This window comes from Eumetopias jubatus, unplaced genomic scaffold, assembly GCF_037043125.1.
Source record: "Eumetopias jubatus isolate StellerSeaLion01/CBP00866 unplaced genomic scaffold, mEumJub1_p1.0 scaffold_4, whole genome shotgun sequence".
NCBI classification, from domain to species: domain Eukaryota; kingdom Metazoa; phylum Chordata; class Mammalia; order Carnivora; family Otariidae; genus Eumetopias; species Eumetopias jubatus.
In genome coordinates, this window is record NW_028274810.1 from 42,875,487 (window position 1) to 42,897,538 (window position 22,052).

The window sequence follows — 22,052 nt, forward strand, 5'->3', positions numbered from 1 at the left end:
TTTTCCAGCTTCAGCTGGGCCTTGTGGGACTTGCCACAAAAACCTGATTTGCCCATTAGAACAGGACTCAGCATGTCGGCTACAAGTTAGTAAGTGCCCAAATTATGATAAGTGCCGTGTTGCTCAAATAGATTGGTTTGGGAATGGCAGTGTTTGAATCAAATACAACCCAACACATGCTTTGGCTAAATGTAGTTTTTCTTGATTTAGAAGGTAAATATCACCATGGAACTTCAGTTAACACACACATAAACTCTGTTGTCTGTTCTGGCTGGGGCTTGGGGCTTTATGATTTTATTCATTAAGTCTATTTTGATTCTGATGGTGTCCCTGTCACAGTGTAGCAGACACAGAAGAAGTACATCATAGGGTCCTCCTTTCTGAGAAGGAAAGAAAGAAGATGATAGTCTACCGTGCCAGGCATCTTTACATAGATGCTCATTTAATCTATCTATTTATTTATTTTAAAAAGATTTTATTTATCCCTTTGAGAGAGAGAGAGAGAGACAGCAAGAGAGGGAACACAAGCAGGGGGAGTAGGAGAGGAAAAGCAGGCTCTCCACTAAGCAGAGAGCCCTACGTGGGCTCCATCCCAGGACCCCGGGATCATGACCTGAGCCGAAGGTAGTCGCTTAATGACTGAGCCACCCAGGCGCCTCCTAATCTCTCTCTCTCTCTTTTTTTTTTCAAGATTATTTATTTATTTTAAAGAGAAAGAGAGAGAGTGAGAGTGAGGAGAGGAGCAGAGGGGGAGGAGGAGGGATAGGGAAAGGGAAAGAATCCCAAACAGAGAGTGAAGCCCGACACAGGGCTTGATCCCATGACTCAGAGATCATGACATGAGCCGAAATCAAGAGTTGGACCCTTAATCAACTAAGCCAACCAGGTGCCCCTTGTTTAATCTAAATAGCCTGCCAGGAATTACATCCATTTTTATAGGCAAAGAAACTCAGGTTTGAAGAGGTTAAGTAACTTGGAACTCATACGTGTGACATTGGCTCTAAACCAAGTCTGTCTGGCTCCACAGTCTATGTTCCTTTTCATAATGGATGCATGTAAGAGACAATCAAGGACTGATAGGAGACAGTATATAATGAAGTACAAGATTAAATATAATCAGGTGCTAAGACTGAGGGGTATCAACCTCAAGTGCTCCGGGTGTTCAGTGGGGCAGGCAAGAAATGAATGTTTACTTTAATTATTAGAGAAGATCTCAAGGAAGAAGGAGGATTTGAAATCCTTGCAGGATTGCCAGGACTGCAGGATAAAATATTCTTTTTAATAAAGAGTTAGCTCATACTTGTGACATAGAGTTATATTTTTAAAGAAGTCAAAAGTACTGCTAGTTCTTCTGGACTTTGCCCCCTAACTGTCCTCTGTACACTTCCCTTCCTGTCCTGGGCCCACCATCTCTTACTCTCCGCTGATGTTCTGTCTGTTTGCAACACATATTTGGTACAACTCCAAAGCTGAGTGAAGGGAACTATCCGCCTTCTCTGTGCCCCATGGAAGTTCCACAGCACTCTGTATCATTGGTGTCTAGAAGAGTGTCTGGCACCTATGCGGTACCCAATAAATATTTGCTAAATGAAAGGGGAAAAAAAAAGGAAAAGAATAAATCTGTCAAAATAAATTTCTAGGTACTAATGTCAAATGGATTCCCTGACTGCTTGCCAATCCTGCTGTGTTTCCTTAGTTCTCTCTCCACCGGATTCTATAAGTCAATCCTCTACTTGCTTCAAATCTCAGACTCTCAACAGATGGCTCTGCCTCTGCAAGTCATCTGACAGGAACATATTAACTTCCCACATTACACACCTGACCTTAGAACCCAGTCCTCCTGCGTTCAGAGGAAGCTTCCTCTGTCTTGTATATTCTCCTTCTCCCTAATGAGTGGATCCTTCCTGTGAGTTTTTAAACACACTCAACTGACTTCCTTTACAAACTAACAAAAAACGACTTCCCCAATAGCCCTTTGTAAGGTCAACAATTTCCTTCATGTTTCTATATACAATGGCCATTTTTCATTCTCCCTCTTCATCCTCTTGTCAACATTTGACACTCTCTGCTTCTTGAAATACTGTTTTGTTTGGTTTTTGGAACACCACATTCTGCTGATTTTCCTCCTATCTCTCTAACAGCTCCTTCTACATCTTTTTCCTGCCCCATCTTCCTCTACCTGGTCTTTAAATTTCCTCATTGCTCAGTGGTAGACCCTCTTCTCTTCTCAAGTCTGTTCTCTTTAAGTATCCTCTCCATATGCAGCTTCACGTTCTACCTATATTCAGAAGCTCACAAATATCTATTTCCAGCCCAGATCTTTCCTCTGAGCACCAGATTTGTATATTCAATTGTTCACTTGAATTCTCTACTTGGATGCATTAAGACATTTTGAACTCACATGTCTAAAATTACACTCATGCTCTTCCTTTTCAGAACTGGTGTTTTCTTAGTGTTCTTTCTCAGTGAATGCCACTACCATCTCCCCAACTGTACAAGTTAAAAACCCGAGAATTTTTTCCAAAGTTCACTCCCTGTTGGCTCTCATATTCATTTTAACATGAAGTCCTGTTGATTTTGCCTCACAAGTACCTCTTAAATAAATTCCTTTCTGTCCATCTCCTCCACTACTCCAGTGCAAGGTACCATCCATCATGTCTTTTCAGGACCACTGAAGCCTCCCTAGACCCATTCTTGCCTTCCTCCAATGTGTTCTTCACATCGCAGCAAGAGCAGTCTTTTTTTAAAACATGAATGTAGTTATGTTATGTTCTGCCCCTCCCCTCCGCCCGATATACCCCTGCCATAAACAAAACAAAACAAAACAAAACAAAACAAAAAACAAAACTCTTCAAGGCTTCCCATTGCTCTTAGAATAAAGTCAAAACACATCACCTGCTCTACAAAGCCCACTCTCCAGGCTCCTCTCATACCACAGACCGTAATGGGGGGGGGGGAGGAGACAAAGAAATGTGGCCAGAGAGGTGGCATAAGCCAAGGGATCCAAGAGTTTTAAGAAAGCAGAAAGTGTCACTGGGGCGCCTGGGTGGCTCAGTTGTTAGGCGTCTGCCTTCAGCTCAGGTCACGGTCCCAGGGTCCTGGGATCGAGCCCCACCATCGGGGTCCCAGCTCCGCAGGAAGCCTGCTTCTCCCTCTCTCACTCCCCCTGCTCGTGTTCCTTCTCTTGCTATATCTCTGTCAAATAAATAAATAAAATCTTAAAAAAAAAAAGTGTCATCAGTGTGTTGGACTCCATACATCATAAATGTCTTCCTGACTTGGCAGTAATGAGATGATTTTTAATATTCTCTTAGAGAAACAGGGAAGGCAGAAGCTGGTTTATAGGGTAGACTGGGAGGTGAAGTCATGGAGCAGAGGAGCTGACTTTGCTTTTACCAAGTTTGGTGTTGAAGGAAAGGTGAAAAGACAGTATCCCACTTGGTCTTCCTATGACACTTGGTGCTGTTGACCGCTCCTTTCTTCAAAGTAGGGATGTTGGGTTGTTAGATAGAAGAAAAAAACGGTACTTTGAGGATGAGAGCCTTGAGAAAGATGAAGCAATACCTGTTAAGAGAACAAGGTCCTAGGGAGATGGAGGGGGTGGGATCAAGGACTTTGGTGGACAGTGAGCCAGGACCCACTCTGTTGTTTGGTGCATATCCATTAAGGATTGTTATGTCTTTTGGAATAGTGACTCCTTTCTTGTTATGTAACGCCTTTCTTTATCCCTGATAAAGTTCTTTGCTCTTATGTTTGCTCTGTCTGAAATTAATACAGCTACTCTTGTTTTGCTTTGGTTAGTGGTAGCATGGCATATCTTTCTCCATCTGTTTACATTAATTTACAAGTGTCTTTATATTTAAAGTAGGTTTCTTGTAGACAACATATATTTCGGTCTTATTTTTTGATCCACTCTGAAAAATGCCTGTCTTTTACTTGGTATATTTAGATTGCTGACATTTTTGTTTGTTTGTTCATTTGTTTTTTTTAGTAATCTCTACACCCAACATGGGGATTGAGCTCATGACCCCAAGATCAAGAGTTGCATGCTCTTCCGACTGAGCCAGCCAGGCACCCCTAGATCACTGACATTCAAAGTGTTTGTTGATATAGTTGGATTAATATTAATATCTCCATATTTGTTATTGTTTTCTATTTATTACTCATTTTCTTTGTTCCTATTTTTGGCTTCCAAACTTTTCTGCCTTCATGGTTTTAACTGAGCTTTAAATCATTTAATTGAGGTTTTAAATGATTCTATTTTCTCTCCTTTCTTAGCATATCAATTATACTTCTTTTTAAACTTTTTTTAGTGGCTGCCCTAGAGTTTGCAATATACATTTAAAAGAATCCAAGTCCACTTTCAAATAAGTGGACAGTGAGAATGGCTTATAGTAACAAAATATTCCTAATTCTTCCTCCCATGCCTTGTATCATTGCTGTCATTCATTTCACTTATACATAAGCATGCATAATTGAATACATCATTGCTATTATTATTTTGAACAAACTGTTATCTGTTAGATCAATTAAGAATAAGAAAAATAAAAGTTTTCATGTTACCTTCATTTAATTCATTCTCTCATAGTTTTCCTTTCCTTATTGTGTAGATACCAATTCTTAATCTATATCACTTCCCTTCTCTTTAGAGAACTTCTTTTAACATTTCTTGCAAGGCAGGCTTACTGGCAACAAACTCCCTCAATTTTTGTTTGAGAAAATCTTTTGCTCCTTCACTTTTGAAGCAGAGTTTACAGGATAGGATACAGAATTCTAAGTGTAAAAAATTTTTTCCCCTTACACATTAAGTATTTCACTTTACTCTCTTCTTGCTTGCATGTTTTTTGAGAAGTTGAATGTCTTTTTTTATCTTTGCTTCTCTATAAGTAAGGTGTATTTTTTCTCATTCTTTTTTCAAGATTTTTTTCTTTATCTTTGAATTTTTTTGCAGTTTGAATATATTTGTATATTTCATCTTTTGTAATTATCTCATAGTTCTTGAATGTTCTGTTTTTTGTTTTTGTTTTGTTTTCTGTCTTCTATCTCTCTGCCTTTCAGTTTTGGAAGTTTTTGTTGTCATTTCCTCAAGTTCAGATATTTTCTCTTCAGCCACGTCCAGTTTACTAATGAGCCTATCAAAGGCATTCTTCATTTCTTTTATAGTGTTTTTGATCTCTGGCATTTCTTTTTGTTTCTTTCTTAGGATTTCCATCTCTTTGCTTACATTACCTTGAATGTTATCTGTTCTTGCAAGTTGTCTACTTTTTCCACTTATGCCCTCAACACATTCATCATATTTTTTAGTAAAAATCCTGTTCTGGTAAGTCCAGTAATCCTGCCATTTATTACTCTTGTTCCAGTGCTTTTCAAATGTGTTTTGCCTTTTAGTATGCCTTGTAATTTTTTGTTGAAAGGTGGACATGATGTACTAGGTAAAAGAAACTGCAATAAATAAACTTTAGTAATGTAGTGGTGAGGTGAAGGGGCAAAGGCAACATTCTATGAAACACATATAGTTCTATGATTAGGTCTCAGTCTTTTGGTGAGCCCCTGCACTGTGAACTTCACCACTGTATCTTAGGTTTTCCCCCCTTTTAGGTGGGACAGGATACTTGCGGGGGGGTTGGAGGGTGGAGGCTGGAGTTACATATTTCTGTTCTCCCAGGTAGAGTAGGCTCTGATAAAATCCCAGCAAGTTAGGTTCTGATAAAAGTTTCCCCTGGGAGCAGGTCTTGTTAAGAACAGAGGGCTTTGGTGTATTTCAAAATGGTTCCTTTTCCCGTCCCCCTTGCCAGAAGCACTAAATGATTTTTCTCTGATATTCACTGTGAAGACCTGGTAGAGCTCCTAGAGGTAAAACTCACGAAAGTGTGGGGACCACTATGACTTGCTCCCCCTGGAGATTTTAACTCTCACACTTGCCCACACCGAGCCTCCTACAATTAGCCAATTACAGTTTAGGTTTTCCTACCCTGGCACTGGTTTCTGGTGAGGTTCTTGCTTGTGGGTTTCTACTCTTGTGATTTTTTGACTCTGCCTGTCTGTCTCTCCAATTTTTGGTACAGTGGTTTGCCTTGTGACCTCATGAGTCTCTGAGAGATCTAAGAACTGTTGAATTTTCAGTCTGTTCAGCTTTTTATGTGTTAAGAAACACGGGTTACGATTATGCTCCTACATGCTAGACTGAAAAGCAGAAGTGCTCAATTAGCATTCCCTTAGCTGAGGACGTGGGGGCCTTTGTCAGGCACAGAAAGGCCATGATGTCTGAAAAGTTCAGTCTAAGCTGGAAAAGAAGGGTTTATATTTATGGAGCATTTGTTCTGTACAAGATTCCTCGCCCTGTGTACCTCTCCCAATAGTATTTCCAAGTGAGGTTCCCATCAACATTTTCTAGAAGAGGAAACCCAGGCTCAAAAGAGTTAGCAAGAGTTAACAAGTTATCAAAAATTACATATTCAGAAAAAGAACTGAAGTCATTTTATGGGCTTTTAAAAATGGACTTTTACTGGGCATATGCTGTATGCCAGGCTGTGTGGCAGGCATTGAGGACAACTAGAACAAAACACAATCCCTGCAGTGCCAGAGACTATTACAACATAGGGTTTCATGCCCCCACCCCCCGAGAAGGTGAACTGAACATGTAACAAGATGAGGGCTTCCTTGAGAAGAAGCTTGGTCCTGATGGCGCATGAGTGGGATTATCTGGGATAGGCATGATACAGTTGTGGAAGCTTCCATATAGAGGGAAGGGACTGTGTAAATCACAAGCCACTTGGGGGAACTGAAGATGGCTTGGTGTAGCTGGAGCATTGAGTGTGTTTTGGTGATTGGCAAGGGATGACTTTGGGAGGGATATAGGGGGTCAGATTTTGATTTGAAGGTTCTTTCAGTTTCATTCTGACATCAATGAGGAGCCAAAAAGTTGGTTTTTTTTTTAAGATTTTATTTATTTATTTTTTTGACAGAGAGTGAGATATCATAAGCAGGGGGAGCAGCAGGCAGAGGGAGAGGGAGAAGCAGGCTTCCCGCTGAGCAGGGAGCCTGATGCGGGGCTCAATCCCAGGACCCGGGATCCTGACCTGAGCCGAAAGCAGACACTTAACCAACTGAGCCACCCAGGCACCCCCAAAAAGGGTTTTAAGAAGTAGAATGCCATGACTGGCTTTGTTTTTCAACAAGACGATTACGATGGGTGAGGAGGCTGGGGCAGGGAGATTGGTTAGGAGACTGTCTCTGTGATCCCAGCGAGGAAGCCTGAGGGTGCCAGCCAGGGCAGTGATGCTGGCACCAGAGTGGGAAGGAGCGATTTCTGCACAGGAGAACTGACTGGCTTCTTGATCAAACTGATGTAGGATGGGAGAGAATGGAAGCAGGCTATGAAGACATACAGTCTCTGGCTTGGGCAGCTAGTAGGCTGCAGGTATCCTTAACAGAAATAGGGAAAACAGAAGGACGAGCAGATTTTGTGGGGGAAGATGGTGATTTTGGTTTTGGATGTGTTGAGTTTGAGATGCACATAGGAAATCCAACCAGCGCTGTTTAGCAGGCAGACGCATGTACCAGGAGCTCACCTGGGAGGTCTGAGTGAAGTGGATCGTGGCTGCGGTTGAGCTTTTTTTAAAGGGGAACATGTTCAGTGAGGACTGAAGGGGCCACGGATGTTGGGGAACACTGACATTTAAAGAAGGGACCGGCAAAGAGCAGCTCAGCAAGGACACCAAGAACCAGTGGACCGACAAGTAGGAGGAGCGCCGAGAGAGTGAACACAGAGCAGGGCAAGAGATATGTGGCTGAGGCTGACTGAGTGTTTACCAAACTCATCCCTCCATTCCTGGATGCATAAGCAAGCTCCGTTTCCCAGCCTCCCTGAACTTGCAGAGCGCCACTGAGTGAGGCTGCCCACTGAATGTTGGAAGAGGTAACGTGCAATTAAGGGCAGGTCCGTCTTCCTCAGGCTCTTTGCCTTCCCTTCCATGATCCCTTTGGAGGTTGCATGTAAAAGAACCTCTGGAAGGAAAGCGCTCAGATTTTGAGGCTTTTTTTTTTTAATTTTATTTTATTATGTTACGTTAATCACCATACATTACATCATTAGTTTTTTTTATGTAGTTTTCCATGATTCGTTGTTTGCGTATAACACCCAGTGCTCCATTCAATATGACTTTGAGTTTTATTTGTTACTATAGCAGAGCCTAGCCTATCTTTGTTGATCCTGGCTCTGAAGTCAGATGGCTGTGTTTGAATTCTGTCTTTACCTCTTGCCAGCTGTGTAACTTTGAATAAACTGCTTAATTTCTCTGTACCTCCGTTTCTTTATTGGAATAACACTATAATAATAATAATAACAACAGAATAAGTAATAATAAAATATATTTTAAATAAAATGTTTTAATAAAATATAACAATAATATTGTAATAATATCTATCTCCTATAATTGAGGGTAAAATAAGGTAACGAATGTGAAGTATTTAGAACAAAATAAATAATTTAGAAATGTTAGAGTCTAAGGGGGAGGAGAATGTCAAGACTGGGAGGATGGTTTACAGCTGGGGTCAGCAAACTTCAGCTTGCACGTCAAATCCACTGCACTGCCTGCTTGGGTACAACCTTCCGATTTAAAAGGGGTTTTACATTTCTAAATAGTTGAGATAAATCACATGAGAATTATATGGAATTCAAGTTTCAGTATCAATACATAAAGCTTTACTGGGACCCCGCCATACTCCTCTGTTACCGTGTTGTGATGGTTTCCTTTGCTCAACAATCCCAACAGAAGCCATTCGGCTCATAGAGCCTGAGGTATTTACCACACGACCCTTCAGAGTAAAAGTCTGGTGAATAAAATGTAGCAGAGGTCAAGAAAGATAACTAAAAAGTGTTAACTGGAATTGGCACTAGATCACCAGTGACCCAGATACTGCCTTTATTGGGAACGGTAAAAGTAGAAACTAGATTTTGGTGCCCAGCCGATCAAAGTCTGTCTCCTGACTCCACAGCTCGCTAGCTGGGTGATCTTGGGAAGTGTCTTAACTTCCATGAGCTTCAATGTCCTCTGCGGTAAATTGGGGATAAACGGAGCTACCTTCTTGAGTTTTTGTAAGGGTTAGCAATAATGCACATAAACCATAAAACACAGTGTCTGGCTTATAACAGGTTCTCAGTAAATGCAAGCTCTTGTTATTTAATCTACTGTCACCAAAATTGCTGTTCCTTTATAGGTAATGCCTTTTGACTTTGAATATTTTATTTTTGTCTTCGGTGTTCTGATGTTTTACATTCTATGCCCAAGTCTCTGCCAGATTGCTCCTCTTTAATGAAGCCATCCTATTTAATACTATAACCTCTTCCCAACCCCAGCATTCCTAACCCTCCTACCTTACTCTACTTTTCCTTTTCCCATAGGACTTACCACTTCTGACATCTAGAGAATTTACTAATTTATCATGTTGATTGTTTAGTATCTGTCTTCTCTACTAGAATGTAAGCTTCTTGCCTCTTTTGTACAATTACATATTTCAACTACCCACACAGTACCTGGCATACAGTAGGGGCTCAATTGGTATTTGTTAAATGACTAAATGAAAAAAAGAATAAGGGAAGAGTTTTGTTTCTGTTGTTTTTATCCTGCTCAGAACTGGATGTGCTCCTTTAATCTGGGGACTTGTGTTGTTTCTCATCTCTGCAAAATTCTCAACTATTATCTGTTAAAATAATAAAATAAATCAAAGAATAAATAAAAGGGAGCCTCTGCCCCATCCCTCTATTTTCTCCTGGAACTGTTTTTTGAATATGTCGGCCCAATCAATCTATCCTCAGGGACTCCTGAGTTGTTTCTTACATTTGACAACTGTTTAGCTTTCTGGTTTATTCTAAGGCAACTTCCTCAGTTCTGTCATTTAGCCTCTTCAGCTGTGTCTAGTCTACTATTCAAAACTGTTAATGGAATTTTTATTTCAATGACAATATTTTTTGTGTCTAGAATTTCTATTTCTTCCCTCTTCCTTTTTTTCTCTTCCCTCCCACTTTTTTCTGTACTTGTTTCATGGTTTATCTTCCTTTTATCTTCTTGAATATTTTAAGTATTTCTATATTGAAATTTCTTTCAGACTTTTCTGTTCTCTCTAGTTCTTGGGGTGTGAAACCTTCCATTTTTTAATCAGCTGGATATCTGGTAATGGTTCATGTCTTTACGCAGTCTGTAATTTTGGATCATGAACTCCCCTTCAATAGTGGTGTTTGGAATTTGCCCCTGCTAGGGTCTTGGGAGTTGGCAACTGAAAGGGCTCCTAAAATCTATCACTGAATGGCCTGTCATTGGAGGCTGAGTTGGAAGGCAGTATAGTGCAGATGTGAGGAAATGTGCCCTAAGTTCCCTTCCCCACTGTGAAACATTTTTGTTTAACTGTGGGCAAATTACTCTTTGAATCTTTATTTTCTTATCTATAAAATAAAGATAATAATTCCTATTTCCTAGAGATGTTGTAAGGAATTAGTGAGAAAAGAAAATTAAGGAACTTGGCACAATGTTCGGTATCTATTAAATGTTTTATAAATGCTAAAAATATTATAAATACACAGTACCTATTATATCACTTGTCAATATTTTCTCCATGCTTTTTAATATAAAAGAAAGAACCTAATGTTCATGAAAATAGCTTCTTTTTTTCTTAAGATTTTATTTATTTATTTGAGAGAGAGTGAGAGCGCATGCACGAGAGAGCACCAGCGGGGTGGAGGGACAGAGGCAGAGGGAGAAGCAGACTCCCCTCACTGAGCGCAGAGCCTTACGTGGGACTCGATCCCAGGACCCTGGGGCCATGACCTGAGCTGAAGATAGACGCTTAACCAACTGAGCCATAGTTTCTGGATAGGAATATGAAATGCATAGCCAACCATTACATCTGGACACTGGTTTGCTCTATCTGCTTTATCTGTGACATACATTAGTTTGAAGATGTGGGGAAAAAACCCTCATGTTCTCTCGGCTTTCAGCCACTGAAGAGGAGAACTGATGAGCAGTAGAAGGAAATTTCAGACATTACCCTCTTTTTAAACAAAATGCTTAATTAGAGAGTTGGATCATTTGCCAACTATTTTGGATTATTAAAATACAGCAGGAGGGAGAGTTCTTCTGCTGAGAGGAAAATGACCTAGATAAATGTCTCTGGTTTTATTAAAATAGAAAATAGACTGTGTTGTCATTGGTCATTAGTCCTTTTCAAAGGTTAGAAATAGAAAAGCAGAACCCTGAGCCTGTAGCTAGTACTCAGTAAATACTGTTAGTTCATTGTCAGAAAGGGATCGAGAGACACAGGCAAATTCTTGCACAAGAGAACCTCACATAACCTCATTTCCTTCTCATGTAACTTAAACCACAAACTTTTCCTTAATTAGTTGCTGTTTTGGAACTGTGGGGAAGGGGGGGGCGAAGGATCGAAGTGAGTGAATAAAAGCTGTAGGCTAGCATGATTTATCATGGAATATGCTATCATCTGTAAACACCTTAAAAATGATTTATAATTCTAATTTTCGTAAAACATTTACAAAGGCTAAAATTGAAATATTTAAATAGAGAGGTAATTTTAGATTTTAATTACCTGATCTTCATAATCAGAGCCTGTATAAATGGTCTCTCCAGTGTCCAACATCATTGAAGGATCAAGGTCACTCGAACCTAAGATTAGAAAAGAAAAGATTACCTGATAAAGGCTGTCTGTGTATGTTTCTAAAGCAAACTATCTCCCACTAGGTTTCCGTATTGTTCTTGTGGTTACATTAAATTCACAAACATTTTTAGACTCTTCTCCTTTGCTGGGCACCATGTTTGGGCTCCCAGATAGAAAACACAGGTACTCTAGACACTGTTTCCAGCCTTAAGAAGAAGACAGTCCTGTGGAGGACTCTGATTTGTCAACAGCAAGGTGCAGAAACCAAATAAAGAGCTACTAATTCTGACTAGAAGTGGAGGTGATGATGGAGGTAAGAACTAAGCACAAGGAATGAATCTATGAGCCCAAACTTTGCGAGTGAGTAAGGATGGTCCAGGAGGGGAAGCGGTTTAGGGGTGTGTAGCAGTAAATGAGATAGAGGGAACACTATGAGCAAAGTGCAGAGTGGGAGAAGAGCCAGGACGTTCCAGAAATAAGTTGGGCAGAGTTTGCTAACTGCGTGAAAACCTGACAAATTTTTCCTCCAGGCTTTGGGTCACTTTAGTCCCTGATGATGAGGGACATCGGGTTGACTTAACGTATTAATAGAGAGCTTCCCCCTGTAGGTACTACAGGTTACATTAATTTGCTTACCCATTAATCCTCAAGGCTCAAACTTAAAGGTAATTTTCATAATGGGGCTCCTGGAGCACAACTGATTTATCATCCTTGTTTAATGACTCTTTCCTCCCGGGAAATACATATCACCTAACCAGCCAGAAAGACAGAATTCGGTGCTGCCCATAAAACGCTATATGTCCTTGTGAAGAAACAAATCACTCCGCGTTTCACTGTAGACTTGTCTTTGCCAAATAATTCTTTGTCAGAAGACACTAATTAAACTAATTAGTGTAAAGACACGTTAAACTAATGTTTAATGAACAATAAAAACGTCAAGCATCTAATATGCTTTTCAGATACAGACCTCTCCCAGAGAGGCTGCTTTCGTCCTTTCTTCCAAAGAGAGTTTCAAGGTATGTCCTCACACAGTCTTTTCTCAACTCTTCTCTTTTTTTTTTCCTTTCTTTCTACTCATGATTACCCCTACTGTTCAACAAATCAACTAAGGACTGGTCCATTGTCATAGTGTCGAAGTACTAAGTTAGAACCTTGTTTTTGTGTATCTTTACACTTTTTTTTAAAAGGATGATAAAATTTTTCAGAGTGGAGATACTTGACCCATCAGAGGATTTTGGAAAAGTAACGAAATGTGAAGTTGCCATAGGTGTGTAGAGCACAACTGTGGGTAATGCCATCCTATTGTGAGAGCAGACCTTGCCAAGTCCATTGTTAATAAGGTGGTTGCCAGAAAGGAGTGGGGAAGACAATGCACCACACGCTACTTAACAAAGTGAGACTAGAGGGGTCATTTGGAAACTTAAATTTTATGTATAATTTTACCAAGTAATGCCATTATATGCAATTTTTCTATCTTTGTGCTTTTGCTATTTTTAAAATAAGAAATTCTATAAGGTGTATCTGAGGGGCAAAATATTTGATTGTCTTGAAGCCCATTTTGGGATCAGTTTGCACTTACGTGCTGTGGGGAAGTCAAGATGTCCAAAGTAAATGTGTATTTTTCCATTATAAGATCATGGAAGTTTTAGAACCAGTATTTCACAGAATACCACCCCCTCATTTTAGAAAAGAAGAAAATGAGCTTTGCAGAAGTCAAATAACTTGGGCTAGGTCTTACAGAAAGTGAGTGAGATCAAAGACAGAAGTCATAGCTCCCAACATATCCTGCCTAGTCTGAAGTCGAAGCAGGAGCAATCCAAACAGCTTTATGAATATGATCCTTCATTACAGTACCCTATGGGATGGGACTGTAATGTCGTCTCTTCCACATTCTGAGAAAATGAGTAACAGTGGATGGCAGGTGATGAGATGTGTCACCAGGTGGCTGTGGAAATGGGAGAACCAGAAGCGGAATCAAGAAGTGCCACTCCAGTCTGGGACAATCGATGCTCCTTTCTGGGTGGTTGCTATTGACAACATCATTAAAGGTAATGCCAATTTTCTTTAGCTTTCATTGTTTCCATAATATGGATATTACCCACCGCTGACTTGTAGAAGTGGTGATAGGTACTTGGATTCAAACGATACCCTCATCTCAGCTATATTTGGAGTGATTCATGTGGAATGAGCAATGTGATCTGAACACAAAGGCTTATTAAACATATAGCCGCTTTTAGTTCCTGTGCCCTACTTATTTTATTTAATTAGAAACTGTTCTTTCAGTTGTTTTAAAAAAGTACAAATTTTCAAGAGCTCTTAAACAACCTGGTTAACAGATATTACACATTAATGTTTAAACTGGAACCAGACTGTTAGAAAACTATCTCCAGCGATGGTAGATCTTTGTTGAAGGGGGAACAAAAAAACTTCTTTAAAAAAAAAACTTGTGCTTACAAAGAAGAGTTGGCTTTCCTAATAAAATGCTTTTAACAGAATTTTATTGTATCATTAAGGGATGGAATTTCTTGACACGTTGTTGCTCTTGGCAACAGTACTAATAAATCATAGGAAGCAACAGACAATGGATATCATTATCAGCTCAGATAGTGACTGAATAGCTTTCGTGTTCTTTTAGCACTGGTTGCTTGGTTTGCTGAAAATGGCAAATTTAATAATAGTTTAAGTTTGACATACAGAAGAAGGAGGTAAATATAGATATATGTATACATTTTTGCCTTCTTTCATTGAACAATTTAATGCATAAAACACCTGCAATGATCTCGTTACTCAAAAGGGACAGCAAAATTAGGGCATTTTGTAAAAGTGTTAGTATGGCTTTCACTTGTCCCTATTTTGAATTTCTCAATTTCTTTCAGATTTAAAAATATTCTTTCTATAGATACAGAGCTGAAATAGAATCCCCCAGGGAACACTCAGCGTCACCCGTTTCAGATGTAGAATGGTCTTCAGAAAGATTCTTTTCAGGTTGTCTCCCTAAATTTAAGAGGGAAGATGATACAAATTAGCTTAAGAGGTACTGGAAGGCTAACCATATTGCTTTCTGGGGCAATGTTACAGACTTTTCTCCTCCTTGTGGATCTTTAATCTGAAGTTTTAGGGAGGTCCTCCTCTCACTTGGAGTACCAAATAGAGGGGCACTCCAGCAAGGCAGGGCTTCTTGGGCAGTGAAGGGCATCAGTAGATAAAGCTCCTCTCACATATCATTTGCATCCTCTGAGGAAGGCAGGCTCTCCCTTGTGCTGTCTCTTCTGCTCAACTGTAAACAGCTTTAGGTGGTGTTGTATTTCATCTCTAAATTTAAGAACAATACTTAGAAATTCTATGCATTTGATACATACATGCTGACTGAAAAACGAATAAAAGGACATATACATTTTGCTTTTGCAAATCTTGATCTTCTCCATTCACTTCACAAACATGAAATTCCTCCTGAGTGCCTCAGGCATCAGGCACGGAGAGCCCAGCTCTTATTCCAACAGACATGGAAAGTGTTAGTAACAGTTTGCATTAGAATTCCTTTGAAGAGCATTGCATTTCTTTGGAAAAATACCCGGATGGTATTTGGGACTAGAAGATGAGCTTCTCAAGGAATCTGGTGTTGGAACTGTTCGGGGTGAGCCGGGCAGGAGTGATTTTCCAGTTACTCCATGACAGGGGAGGGGGGAGTAGTAGTAGTAGTCTGGGATGGAGGCTGAGAACGCCTCCTGAGGAAAATCACATTTAAACTGAGATGCAAAATAGGATCCGGCTGGGTGAAGGAGGATCTAGGGGGTGAGAGAGTAAAGAGGATGCACATGGGAGGGGGGGAGGGGCAGAGATACCAAGTAACTTGTGCAAATGGCCAGAGGCAGGGAGGTGCTTGAGACATCCAAGGAGCTGGAGGAAGCCAGTGGGGTGTCGGGGGTGGGGGGAGGAGATGCTGGGGCAGGAGGAGGACCACTGCAGCAAAGCTAAGGGTATTTCTGTCATGCTAAGGACTCTGGTGCTCAGCCTGCAGGGAAGTCATTGAAGGTTTTGCTTTGTTTCGTTTTATCCAGGAGGAAGGGTGGTCAGAGCTGCATTGGATGAGGAGCTCTATGGCAGCAACATGATTCAGAACAGATGGGAGAGGCTAGGGATGAAGTAAGAGACCAGGGATGAGGTAAAAGGCCCGGAAAGAATGACAAAGCCCTGACAAGTGCAGCGAGGATAAAGAACAGGGACTGCACTCCCAAGGTGTCCTTGAGGAATGACGACTGGCGTGGGCCCCGAGGATAGGGGCATTTTTGCCTGGCTCCCTTAATAGAGAAAAACTACCTGATCTCACTGAGAAGGTGGAATCTATAAACAAATACAGGAAGCAGAGAGCGGGGCAATGGTTACCATGGCACAGGCAGGTGGGCGATATGGGAGATGTTGGCCAAAGGGTACAAAGTTGCAGTTACGCAGGATGAGTAAATCTAGGGATGTAATGTACAGCCTGATGACTGTAGTTAATAACACTGTATTAAGTGCTAGAAATTTGCTAAGAGAATATATTTCAGGTGCTCTCCTTACACAGAGAAAAATGGTGACTAGGTGAAGGGAAGATAAATTAATTAGCTTAATTGTAGTAGTCCTTCCACTATGTATATGCCTGCTAGATCATCATGATGCACATCTTAAATATATACAATTTTTATTTAAAAAATTTAAAAGAAGAATGGAAACCCATTCGCATGGAGGTGATATGGGAGCTGTGGGGTAGGTGAGATTCTGCAAAGAGAGGGTCCAGAGAGAAGAGAAGAGTAGAGGGACAAAACCTGGGGGCTGACAATTCACAGAGCAGTGGCCACGGACATGGCTCGTTTAACTGGGTGAGTCAGCAACCTTTACAAGCCTGGAGGTTTCACCCACAGATGCAGGCTTCCGTTTTCTCTTGAAAGAAAGATCCAGCAATGACTGGCCCATTCTTTAATGGCAGCAATAGCATGGGGCTTCGAAGTGGCTGCCTCCTGTAAGGGAGGCATGGTGTGCGTCCGGTTTACTACAGTCCCTCCCTTGCTCACGCCATCAACCGAGGGCTGTTATAGATAGAACAGGCTTATTTTAAGGCTGGAACAGGACTCAGCTTTCAGGGCTCTGAGGCATGGAGGGGAGCTCCTGGGAGCTGAGGCTGTGAGCAGACTCCTCTGTTCAGAAGTCTGGAGGTAGAGAGAGGAAAGACGAGGCCTGTGGAAGCCTCTGCTACGGGGAGGGGCCATGCACGCTGAGCACACAGCACCTGCCGTTAGGCAGTTTACCGACTAGCACAGAAGCTAACTCAGCCACGCCACTGCAGGATGAGGCCACCTTGGAGAAATGCCACTACAGAGCCACAAAGTACAGTGTTAAGTGTTCTAAAGAAGGCCGCTTAGAAGACGTGGAGAAAAAGGAGCCCTTGTGCACTGTTGAATGCAAACTGCTGCAGCCACTGTGGAAAACAGCATGGAGCGTCCTCAAAAAATTAAAAATAGAACTACCATATCATCCACTACTGGGTATTTACTCCAAGAATACAGAACCACTAATTTGAAAAGATATATGCACCCCTATGTTTATTGCTGCATTATGCACAATAGCCAAATTAGGGAAGCAGCCCAGGTGTCCATCGACAGATGAATGGATAAAGATGTGGTATGTATGTACAATGCAGTATTATTCAACCATAAAAAAAGAATGAAATCTTGCCCTTTGCAGCAACATGGATGGATCTAGAGAGCATAATGCTAAGTGAAATAAGTCAGTTGGAGAAAGACAAATGCCATACGATTTCACTCACATGTGGAATTTAAGAAACAAAACAAATGAACAAAGAAGAAAAAGAGAGACAAACCAAGAAACAGACGCTTAAGCATAGAGAACAAACTGACGGTTACCAGAGGGGTGGTGGGTGGGGGATGGGTGCAAGAGGTGAAGGGGATTAAGAGCACACTTATCATGATGAGCTCCGAGTAATGTACAGAATTACTGAATCTCTCTATTTTGCACTGATACTAATTCACACTGTATGTTAACTATACTGGAATTAAAATAAAAAAAAATAAATAAAAAAACACAAGGGGCAGCTTAAATCAACTCCTCCACTCCACTGTCTTAGCAAACTGAGGACACCTAGCAGTTAGATATTTGTTGTTAGAGGTCTAAGTAAATGTTCTAAATAAAAGATTGACTTATGAAGAACAGGTGTCATAGCATTTTCCAGAGCAGCAGCACCCAGGTTTGTGTGATCGTACATGCTTCTCAGTACTCCAGCTTTCCCCGCAGTAGGCCCTCTTATTCTAACTATCACTGGAAAGCCAGGCAGGTGAGTTTACACTGTTATCTGTGCTCGGTGGGGCTGCCCAGAGAGACTACATCCTTGCCTTTCTTTTTATTCTGCCTCTCTTAGGGTGCTTTCTTTCTTAGGGTGCTTCAAATCAAATATGGGTAAACATTGTAAGTGTTGAGCTTTTTTCTTTACAGCTCAGAACTTTTTTGGTCTTTACCCACTGAGGCCATTACTGAGAAGAAAGGTCAGGACTGGGACGAAGGTTTGAGAGTCACCCACATGGAACTGAGAGTTGAGACCACGGAGGGACCATGAGTTGACCAGAGTCAGAGAGTCAAAGAGAGTGAGAAAAGGGTCAAGAACAGAACTGTGAGTACTGCCTACAGAAGGGTGTGTGATAGCCCCGCACTATCACAACGTCAAACTTCTAGGGGTGAGTGCTTAGGAAGGGAAGGCGCAGAGCCAAAATGGGAGCTGTGGGTTGAGATAAGAGTAGCCATCTGACAGAAGGGGAGGCTTTTCCTAAGGGGGCGAGGCAGAGACAACTATGAGTTAAGGAGTCCTGGAGGAACTGTAACTTTTAATTGTTGCACAACGAATGGGCTCGATTCGTTTTTTTCAATTATAGTCACACAGGTCCTATGTTACGTTGGGACTGCCTGCTAATTTACAAGGACAATGACTGAAGGACAAGCATTACCTGTAAGGGCCAGATGGAGAGCGCTTCTTTCCCATTTTGTTTTGTACCTTTATTTTTAAACCAGGAAGTGTAAAGCTCTGAGGACAGCGTCATCCTTAAAACCTTACAGCGGATTGTTGTGCTCTGACATGACTATAGAACTCCAGACACTTGGCAGGTGGTCAGGCGGGACTGGGGCCCGAAGGACACAGACACTTACCTGCTGCAGCTTCTTTGTTTGGAAACAACTTGCTGTCAACTGCCAGGCTGATGTCATAGAACACCTCATCCTCGTCTCGGTCAGCGTCCAACTGGGCGAAGTCAGGACAGACGAGTTGGGAACAAGAAAAGACATAAATTAGTTCACTCCCAGATACAATGAGCATGCATCACACAACTGTATCTCTAATGAAGCAGGTCAACAGGAATTAAAGCACTTGAGTCTTTTTTTTTTTTTTTAAGATTTTATTTATTTATTCATGAGAGACAGAGAGATAGAGGCAGAGGGAGAAGCAGGCTCCCAAGGAGCAGGGAGCCCGACGCGGGACTCGATCCCAGGACCCTGGGATCATGACCTGAGCCGAAGGCAGACGCCCAACCATCTGAGCCACCCAGGCACCCAAAGCACTTGAGTCTTAAGCAGACCCTCAGAGAGTTTTTCGGCCTAGACCATGTAACAAACAGAGAAGGATATTGGGGAATAAGTGTACAGTCACTCACTTATGGTTAAGAAAAATGTGTAGAATTTTCTTAATTTGTAAAGTACGCTTTGGAAAAAGTGGGAGTTGAAATTTACCTTGTGCCTTCTGGCTCTTAGGGTTTTTGTTTTTAATTAAAAAGAACCATGAAAATACGTAGTTCTGAACAATAGGGGGGGAAATTTTCCAATGTACTGTTAAAAAAAGAGCTCCCAAACCAAATTTTAGTTACTATTCTAGATACTATAGATACTATACAACAGAGGTAGTCGGTAGACACTATAGACTTAGATGTAAAAAAAATTACAGATTTAAATATTTTACCATTCTTTAAAATTTACAAAAATTTAAATATTAAAAAATGTGGTTATATTTATAAATCCTCCATGTCCCAAGTTGTGCAGTGGTTATTTTTTAAATACGTGCTTGTCTCTTTAGTTTTTAAAAACTAAAGCTTTGCTGAGTTATAATCAACATTTAATAAACTGTATACATTTAAAGTGTACAAACGGTAAGTTTTGACATCTATGTCTGTATACCTGTGAAACCATCATGAAAATCAAAATAGTGAACATAACTATCACCCTCAAAAGTGTCCTTGTGCCCCTTGGGGATGAATTCCATCCTCCTGCCCCCCTACCTAGTACTCATTGATCCTACATTTCTCTAACTATAGATTATTTTGCATACTCTAGAATTTCATATAAAAGGATTTATACAGCATGCAATCTTTTTTGTCTGGATTCTTTCACTCAGCTCAGTTATTTTGAGATTCATCAATGTTGTAGCCATCATTCATCCATTTTCATTGCTGAGTAGTATTCTACTGTTTGGATACACTGTTAATTTCAGCCTGGATATCTTTCAGTTCAGGCATTATAGTTTTCATCTCTAGACATTTGATTTGAATCTTTAAAAAAATCTATGTCTCTATTTAAGGTTTTGAATATCTGAAATGCAATTATAACTTTTAACATCCTTTGCAAATTCTAACATCTGGTGTTTCTTTGCACGTTTGGTAGTGTTTATTGGATGCCAGGCATCATCATTTTGACTGTGTTGGGTGTTAGTTATTTTTGTATTCCTATAAATATTCTTGAGCTTTGTTCTGGAATGCAATTTAGTTACTTGGAAACAACTTGATCCTTTCAGATTTTGATTTTAAACCTTGTTGGGCTGACCAAAAAATTGCTAGAACTGATATACAAATTCAGTAAAGTTGCAGGATACAAAATCAACATACAGAAATCTGTTGCATTTCTATACACCAATAATGAAGCAGCAGAAAGAGAAATCAAGGAATCGATCCCATTTATAATTGCATCAAAAGCCATAAGATACCTAGGAATAAACCTAACCAAAGAGGTAAAAGATCTCTACTATGAAAACTGTAATGCACTGATGAAAGAAATTAAAGATGACACAAGGAAATGGAAAAACATTCCATGCTCATGGACTGGAAGAACAAATATTGTTAAAATGTCTATATTACCCAAAGCAATCTACACATTTAATGCAATCCCTATCAAAATATCAGCATTTTTCATAGCTAGAACAAGTCTAAAATTTGTATGGAACGACAAAAGATCCCAAATAGCCAAAGCAACCCTGAAAAAGCAAAGCAAACCTGGAAGCATTGCAATTCTGGACTTCAAGTTATATTACAAAGCTGTAGTGATCAAGACAGTGTGGTACTGGCAGAAAAACAGACACACAGATCAATGGAACAGAATAGGAAACCCAGAAATGAACCCACAACTATACGGGCAATTAATCTTCAACAAAGTAAGAAAGAATATCTAATGGAACAAAGACAGTCTCTTCAACAAATGGTGTTGGGACACTGGACAGCGACATGCAGAAGAATGAAACTGGACCACTTTCTTATACCATACACAAAAATAAATTCAAAATGAATGAAAGACCTAAATGTGAGACAGGAAACCATTAAAATCCTAGAGGACAACACAGGCAGTAACCACTTTGACATCAACTGTAGTAACTTCTTACTAGATATGTCTCCTGAGGCAAGGAAAACAAAAGCAAAAATAAACTATCAGGACTTCATCAAAATAAAAAGCTTCTGCACAGTAAGAGAAGCAATCAACAAAACTAAAAGGCAACCTACAGAATGGAAGAAGATATTTGCAATTGACATATCTGATAAAGGATTAGTATTCAAAATATATAAAAAACTTACCAAAATCAATACCCAAAAAAATAATCCAGAAGCAGAAGACACGAACAGACATTTTTCCAAAGACTATCCAAAGCCATCTGGATGGATAACAGACACACTAAAAGATGCTCATCATCACTCATCCTCAGGGAAATAGAAATCAAAACTACAATGAGATATTACCTCAAACCAGTCAGAATGGTTAAAATTAACAACACAGGAAACTTTTAACAGGTATTGGTGAGGATGTAGAGAAAGGGGAACCCTCCTACACTGTTGGTGGGAATGCAAACTGGTACAGCCACTCTGGAGAATAGTATGGAGGTTCCTCAAAAAGTTAAAAATAGAGCTATACCCTATGATCCAGCAATTGCACTACTAGGTATTCACCCGAAGGATACAATATTACTGATTTGAAGAGGTACATGCACTCCAATGTTTATAGCAGCATTATTAACAATAGCCAAATTATAAGAAGATCCCAAATGTCTACTGACTAAGGAATTGATAAAAAAGATGTGGTATTGGGGTGCCTGGGTG

General features: G+C 40.4%; 1 protein-coding gene across 1 annotated transcript in view; it reads right to left on the bottom strand.

The window, feature by feature from the left end:
- The window catches only part of AK5 (adenylate kinase 5), a 232,738-nt gene that overhangs the window by 94,816 nt on the left and 115,870 nt on the right, over positions 1 to 22,052 (bottom strand). Inside the window, exons 7-8 of the mRNA XM_028102560.1 lie at positions 18,856 to 18,946; positions 11,599 to 11,675 (exon numbers count right to left, since the gene is read on the bottom strand). Coding sequence (XP_027958361.1) covers positions 11,599 to 11,675; positions 18,856 to 18,946 — 168 coding nt within the window. The remainder of the gene's footprint in view (positions 1 to 11,598; positions 11,676 to 18,855; positions 18,947 to 22,052) is intronic.